Source organism: Orycteropus afer, unplaced genomic scaffold, assembly GCF_000298275.1.
Source record: "Orycteropus afer afer isolate SDZICR_OR568_19922 unplaced genomic scaffold, OryAfe1.0 scaffold00487, whole genome shotgun sequence".
In the NCBI taxonomy this organism is placed as follows: Eukaryota; Metazoa; Chordata; class Mammalia; order Tubulidentata; family Orycteropodidae; genus Orycteropus; species Orycteropus afer.
In genome coordinates, this window is record NW_006922074.1 from 1,280,622 (window position 1) to 1,288,353 (window position 7,732).

At 50.3% G+C, this 7,732-nt stretch overlaps 1 protein-coding gene across 1 annotated transcript in view; it reads left to right on the plus strand.

The window, feature by feature from the left end:
* The first annotated feature begins 14 nt into the window (after positions 1–14).
* Positions 15–7,732, plus strand: part of SSH1 (slingshot protein phosphatase 1) — an 86,597-nt gene continuing 78,879 nt past the window's right edge. Inside the window, exons 1-2 of the mRNA XM_007955002.1 lie at positions 15–83; positions 6,115–6,155. Coding sequence (XP_007953193.1) covers positions 15–83; positions 6,115–6,155 — 110 coding nt within the window. The remainder of the gene's footprint in view (positions 84–6,114; positions 6,156–7,732) is intronic.

A 7,732-nucleotide genomic window follows, 5' to 3' on the forward strand; every position in this document is an offset into this window, starting at 1 on the left:
GCCGCGCCGCAGCCATGGCCCTGGTGACCCTACAGCGCTCGCCCACGCCCAGCGCCGCCTCCTCCTCCGCCAGCAACAGCGAGGTGAGCCCCGGGCCCGAGCCACCGCCGCACCAGGCCTGGGCCGTCCGGCTCCGCGCCCGGGCCGCCGGGCCGAGGCTGCGAATGCGGTGCGGGAGGGTGTCGGGGTTGCGGCGGAGCGGCTGCGAGAATCAGGGGCCTAGGGACCTAGCCTGCCGGTACAGCCAGACTGGGGTGACGGGGATGAGACCGTGTGCCGGTGTGACCCCCGTCTGGGGGTGACAGTGTGTGACACTGTGTGTTATTGTGACCGCTACGGGGGGTGACCGTATGACACTGCATGGTTGTGCCCCCCATCTGGCGATGACTGTGTGACACTGTGTGTGTGATTAGACCTTTATCTAGGGGTGACTTTTTGAGACACTTGGCTGTGTGTTTGAGACCCTCGTCTTGGAGTGAGTGTGTGACACTGTGTGTGTGTGGTTGTGACCTCCATCTGGGGGTGACTGTGTGTGACACTGTGTGTTTGGGGTTCCTATTTCGATGACAGAGATTCTGGTTCTGAGGTTCATGACCCTGTTAACTGTTATGTCCCCCTTTCCTCGCATGTGTATGCAAGACTGTGTGACCCCATCTGTAACTCTGTGACCTCTCTGTTGGGGATGGTGCCCTGTAATGTGGTGTGAGAAAGGCTGGTCACAAGGACTGAGTGTGTAACGTTGTTGTTTCTGAGAGACCCTGTGCCTCTGGGGAGCTCTGGTGACGTAGTGCCTAAGACACTTGACTGCTAACCGGAAGGCTGGTGGTTCAAACCCACCAACCAGCCACCCCTCAGAAGGAAGGTTGGGCAATCTGCTTCTGTAGTGATACTGCCTGGGAAACCCAAGGAGGGGTCTCTATGAGTAACACAACAACTGTGCCTATGGAGGTCTGACTATAGATGTGTGTGGCTGTGCCCCTTGGGCGATGTGTAACTGTGTGACAGTAACTGTGTGCTGTGGACTCTTTGTGACTGTGTCTTATGTGTCTCTGTGACTGGGTGTGGATTTTTCCCTTTTGTAATATTTAGCTAGGAGTTCTGATGGCACAGTGCCTACAGCATTTGACTGCTAACCAGAAGGTTGATGGTTCAAACCTACCAGCCACTCCGCAGAAGGAAGACTAGGCAATCTACTTCCGTAAAGATTTACTGCCTCGGAAACCCAAAGGGGGTCGATATGAGTCGGAATCGGCTCGATGGCAGTGGGTTTGGCTAATATTTGGCTGTATGTTTATGTGCATCTGCCCATGTGGCTGTGACTGATTCTGGGATTTTAGGGGTTGCATTAGTGTATTTGAGAATTGAGAGCATATGCCTAGATTATAGTTGATTCTCCATTTCTCTGCATTGGTCAGGGTTTCTATGGGTCTGCCTGCCAGTGGGAACCCCTGGGTTGGTACAAACAGTTTGTGTCCAGTTGCTAACCTAAAGGTTGGTGGTTTGAATCCACCCAGAGAGGCCTTGGAAGAAAGGCCTGACAGTCTACTGTTGACATATCAACCGTTGAAAGCCTAATGGAGTGCAGTTCAACACATCTAGGGTTGTCATCAGTTGGCGCCAGCTTGGTGACTCCTGGTACTGGTTTGTGTTTGGCTGGCCCCTTCGCTCTAGGGCACATTGAGGATCGATGCCTCTAAGGAACCTTGGTGGCGCAAAGATTACCAGTAAGTGCTTGGCTGCTAAGTGAAAGGTTGGAGGTTCAAATCCACCCAGCACCTTCATGGGAGAAAAACCTAGTGATCTGCTCCCATAACGATTGCACCCCAGCAAACCCTGTGGGGGGCCAGTTCTGCGCTGTCACATGCAGAGCACCCAGCAACAGTAAGTCTGCAGAATCAAGCTGGAGTGACCTAGGCTGGGGCTTCCGGGCCTTCTGAGCAGGGCACCCCTTTGCTGACCTGCTGACCCTCCTATTCCCCTCCGCCCCCACCCCTTGTACGCTTGCTTTTGGAGAAGCCACCAAGGCTTCCCATTGAAACTGGAAGCCACAACCAGACTGTGTTAGCCTGAGGTGGGGGCAGCTGGGAGAGGAGGCCGTTAACTGGGTTCAGAACAGAGAAGACAGCTGAAGGAGGAGCCCTGACAGCCCTGTGGTAGAGGAGGGGGGAAGCTGACTGATAATGTAGGAGAGGGGTGTGGGGGGGGTGCCTATGCACGCACATGTCCGTGCATGTGCATGAGGCAGAGAGAGAAGGACTGACTGACAGGACCTTTCACAGAGTGACTGTTAGGGTGAAACTCTGCAGCCCCCTCCTCTCCTAAACTCCAAACTCACTACCATCGAGTCGAGTCAGTTCTGACTTGTATCTTCCTTCTGAGGAGTGGCTGGTGGGTTTGAACTGCCAGCCTTCTGGTTAGTGGTCAGATGCCTTAGGCACTACGCCACTAGAGCTCCTCTTCTGGAGGGGGCCATTAACGAGTTATTCTTGTCTGTAGACGGAAGAGCCTTGGTAGGCTCCTCTTCTGCATGCCCATGACAGGCAGAACGCTGGTGGTGAGTTGCCTGCAACTGGGAAGTGAGGTTGCTGTAGCTGCTCTCCTCCCCACATAGGCGTCTGTTCTCTGACATCATTCCTGTGACTGCTGCCTTGAAGTTTACAAAGTGTTTCACGCACTTAATTTCGTGTTCTTGGCATAGAACTGCCTGAGATGGTGAAGAACCGGCTTCGGGCAGGGCTTGTCCAGAGCCCCTTTCAGCCCAGGTCTTATCATGCCGAAGCTGGTGATTACTTTAAAAACAGAACAACCCATTGCCTCCAATCAATTCTAACTTGCAACAACCCTATGGGACAGAGTAGAACTGCCCTGTAAAGATGGCACCTGTCATCAGAGGTCCTCTCGCTTCAGGAGGGGAAGAGAGAATGACCATCAATCCAATGACAATCAGCCCAAGGTTGATTGCTGTGAGGTGAAAGTCAGCCATACCTCTACCCTCCAACCTTTTTACCAATTCTAACACCAGGGCATTCTTTGCTGGGTTTGAGAATTCATTGCAATGGCATGGGACTCATAGACAATACTCATAGTTACGGGGTTTAGTAGGGAAGTAACAGGTTCCAATTCAGCATTGCTCTGTGGGTCAGCACCCCTGCTGTAACCTCCTTGCTCTGCGGCAGGAAGCCCACTGCACCATTCTACGCCAGTCTCCTGGTTCTGCCACTGTTTCTCGCCATCTCGCACTGTCTCTAGTGTTACAGCTCTTTCTTGCTCTCTCTCTCTCTGTCTCCTGGGTCTAGGAGGTTCTTGGCGCAGGGACTCAGGGTTCAAAGAACATGCATGCTGTGCTCCCATTTCTTCTTGGTTGTAGTGAGGTCCCCCCGTCCACCTCTGGGATGGCTCATTTTAAGCCTACCAGGATGGCAAAACTGACCAATCCCTCTTCAGGATTCTGTGTACCTAATTTGCATGGTCCAACTCGCAGCCTTGCACCATATTTGCATTATAAGCAAACTGTCCAGTCCCCTTGGTGGGCCACAAACACCTTATTTACATAGTCCCACCCTATCATTTGGTGGGAGTTACAAGATTATGGCAAGAAAGCCTGTATAAAAGTGATCCATCACACCACATGCCCCATAGGGTTTCCAAGACAGTAGGCTTTATGGAATCAGACTGCCACATCTTTCTCCTGTGGAGTGGCTGGTGGGTTTGAACCATCAACCTTTCGGTTGACAGCCGCGCACACTTTAACCAATGCCCCACCAGGGTGCCTAAGTGACGTAGAACAACAGACATCAGATAAGGCTTACTTGACTTCAGGGGATGCTCAGCATTAGGAGCCCCATGAATGAGGGAGGCTGGGATATCCCGGGGAGGTGAGGCATAAAGCAAGATAGAATGGAAGGAGCCTGTGTGTGGAGTCAGGAGACCCGGGTCCCGGCCAGCTCTGCCTCTGGTCAGACCTTGGTCCCGTTGCCCCTCTGGGTGTCACCTCATCTGAAATACACTGGAGGAGGGCACATGCGCTGTGAGTGTGGAGAACCAGGGGAAGTCACCATGGGAGTAAAGCAATGCTTTCTTCTTTTTCTCCTGCTTATTTTTCTTTTTCAATCTTCAGTGATCCCATGGACATCATTTAACTATTAACTATCTCAGTTCCTTTGTGGGAGTCGGCAGAGCACAAAAGAAATCCATCTGATTTTCAGGAATGGAACGTGACAGTGTTACTTTTGACAAACATTCAAGGAGACTAGTTTGCCTGGGCAGATCTCTAGGCACTTTTTGGGGTTGAACCAGAGTTTTTCAACCTCAGTACCACTGACATTGGGGGCCAGAGAATTCTCTTTCTTCGGGGCTGTCCTGTGCACTGGAGGATGCTTAGCAATGTCCTGGCTTCTCCCCACCAGATGCCGGTAGCAGCCCCCCAAAAATGTCTCCCCCCATTACCCAGAGTCCCTTGGGAGGCAGCCTTGCCCCTGATTGAGATTACAGAGCTGGACCCGGCATTCTCCTGTAAGTTGTTGTTGTGTAGGTTGTTTTGCTTACGTTGCCCTTTAGGACCACAGCTCACGGCTCTATAGTTAGTACAGCTCTCCCAAGTGTTCCCACTTCCCCTTTGGCGTGGGATAGAGGGCCAAGCCCACTGCACTTGAGTCCATTCTGACTCATCATGACCCTGTAGGAAACAGTAGAACTTCCCCATAGGGTTTTGAAGGCTGTAAATCTTGACGGAAGCAGACTGCCACATCTTTTCTCCCACGGAGCAGCTGGTGGGTCTGGTTTGCAGCTGGGTGCTTTAACCACTGTGCCACCAGGGCTCCTTGGGGAAGGGAAAGTGGGAACTAACCAGCCACCGGCAGTATGCCTCTGCATGGTGAGCTCGGTGTACGTGGTGGTTGGTTACCGCCGAGTCAGTGCTGACTCGTGGTGGCCCCGCGTGTGCAGGGCTGAGCTGTGCTCCGTAAGCTCCTCGAGGTCGTGACCCTTCGGAAGCAGACCACCAGGGCTTTCTTTCAAAGTGTCTCTGGGTGAGTTCGAACTGCTGCCCTTTGGGCTAGTAGTCGAGCATTTAACTGGTTGTGTCAACCAGGCGCTCCTAGACATACACCACCTTCAAAAACCTTAGGGGCTCCAGGGCTCTCTGGTTACTCCTCTGTTGGAATTGCCACCTCCTGGTACGTGTCCGTGCTGCCCGGGCCCGTGCCTGCGTGAGCTCCACTTCCTTCTCGCTCGCCCTTGGCTCCTGTCTCGTTTCTGTCCTCGGTCAGCCTTGCATCTCTCGCAGCCATCGCTGCCTTCCAGGTTTCTCTCTCCCACTCAATGGACGCCTCTGTGTAACATACAAAACATGCCAAGTGCCAGCCGCACAGTGATTTGGGGTATTTGTGTGTTCTCATTTCGGTTTTCTCTCTGAAAAGAAAAATAAAGTTATCAAGGCTTATGTTACACCTACTTTTGGAATCTCACCTCCTGGCCTTTTGGCTTCTAGAAAATATTACTGTCCCTTACTTTCATTTGTATAAATAAAGCAGTAGCCTAGAAGGGTTCATATTAAACATTTAAGCCTCTCTGACAACCACGAAAAGCTTTTGAAATCCACAGACAGACAGTCGGATGTTGGCCACCTTCCATGGGGAAAGACTTGCCTGGAATGATTTTTTCTTTTATAAATCCGTGTGTTGGGACTTCAGATGGTGATGTTCCCCTGTTCTCGCCTAGCCTGCAGGAGAAAATGGATTCTTTTAAAACACTTCTCCCTCCCTCTAAAAAAGGAAAAGCCAAGATAATGATCCTGAATGGCTAGAGAAAGTGGAGACCTGGGGGCTAAGAGTCTGTGAGTCACAGTGCAGGTAGGAAATGGTGTGCCAGGCATCAAACCCCAATGCTGTGGTAGGAATGTGGGTAACTGTTTAGGAACCTTGAAAAGCCTCCATAGAAATGACTCTGAGGCACAGCAGGTCGGGATTGGTAAGGAAGGGGTGTGCTGCTGAGAAGTAGCCAGGTTTCCTGGACATCTTTATCTTTCTCAGGCACCAGAGCAGAAAATGTGACACTTGTGTCCTGGGGCTTGTTGATAGTGGTGGCTGCTCTAACATTCTGTTTCTTTGTCTGTAGCTGGAGGCTGGCAGCGATGATGACCGAAAGCTAAACCTCAGGTAAGCCAGCTTTACATTTTTTGCCTTTCTTCCCAGCAGGTAAGGAATATGCTTGTTTATTATTCCAAGGGAGAACACTCAAAAAGAAGGCACCTGTAATTTAGGAGCTCTGGTGGTAGTGGGTAAGGCATTTGGCTGCTGATCGTAAGGTCAGTGGTTCAAACCCACCAGCTGCTCTGCAGGAGTAAGATGAGGCAGTCTGCTTCCGTAAGGATTTACAGCCTTGGAAACCTCATGGGACAGTCGTACTGTGTCCTGTAGGGTCTCTAATGAGTTGGAATCGACTTGATGGCAGTGGGTGGGTTACCATCATGAGCATTTTTAGATTTTTTTCCTAGATTTTACTTCTACTTTTTTAAAAACTTGTTTTCGTTGTTGAAAATAAACACAGGGAAAAAAAAAGGCCAAAAGAAAATAAACACAGAGCATACACCAGTTCAGCAGTTTCTCGGTGACAACGTGGTGACGTTGATGGCGTTCTTCATGCCCTGCAGCCGTCTTCACCCTCCTTTTCTGAGTTTTTCCTCCTCCATTAACATAAACTCACTGCCCCCAAGCTTCCCATCTAACCCTTCCAGTTGCTGCCATTGATTTTTACTGTGATAAAATACATATAACAAAATCTGCCAGTTCAACTATTTTGAAATGTAGTTTCAGCGGTTCCTACTTATTTTAAAGATAATCATATTATAGTAAGGTGGAGGGTCAAAAAGGGGAAGGCCTTCAACGAGATGGATTGACATGGTGGCTGTGACAGTGGGCTCAAGTATAGCAAGGATCACGAAGCTGGTGCGGGATCGGGCAGTGTTTCATTCTGCTGTTCATGGGGTCGCTATGAGTCAGAGACGACTCAACGGCACCTAACAGCAACAACAACAACATGCCTTCATTAATGAGCCCTGATAGCACAGTGGTTAAGCACTTGGCTGTTAGCTGAAAGGTCGGCAGTTTGAACCCACCAAAACATGGGCATAAGAGAAAGATGTGGCAGTCAGGTTCTATGGAGTTCAAGCTAGGAAACCCTATGGAGCAGCTCTAGTCTGTCTTACAGGGTCACTGTGACTTGAAAGGGAGCTCTGGTAGCATAGTGGCTAAGGCATTTGACTGCTAACCAGAAGGCTGGCGGTTCAAACCCACGAGCTACTCCTCAGAAGGAAGATGGGGCAATCTACTTCCGTAGTGATACTGCCTCGGAAACCCAAGGAGGGGTCGCTGTGAGTCGGGTCCGACGTGACGGCACATAACAACATGACTTGAAAACAACTCATTGACAGTGGGTTTTTCTGTTTTGTTTTATTTTGTTTTTAAATGGCTTCACTATTTCATCTGGCTTCTGATTGGGTCCTTCTGTTGAGGTAAGCACATAACCCATTTGAAACAGACACCCAGCCCCCCAAGTTCATCAATTCAAGGTGTATTTTTTTGTGTGTGTTTGTGAGAAATAATTAGCTGTACTTATTTTAAAAATGCCTTAAGCTGTAGTTCTCAGTTGCTTTATTCACTAATAAAGAAAAAAACCACTGCCATCAAGGCAATTCCAACTCACAGTGACCCCCTTTGGGTTTCCAAGGTGATAA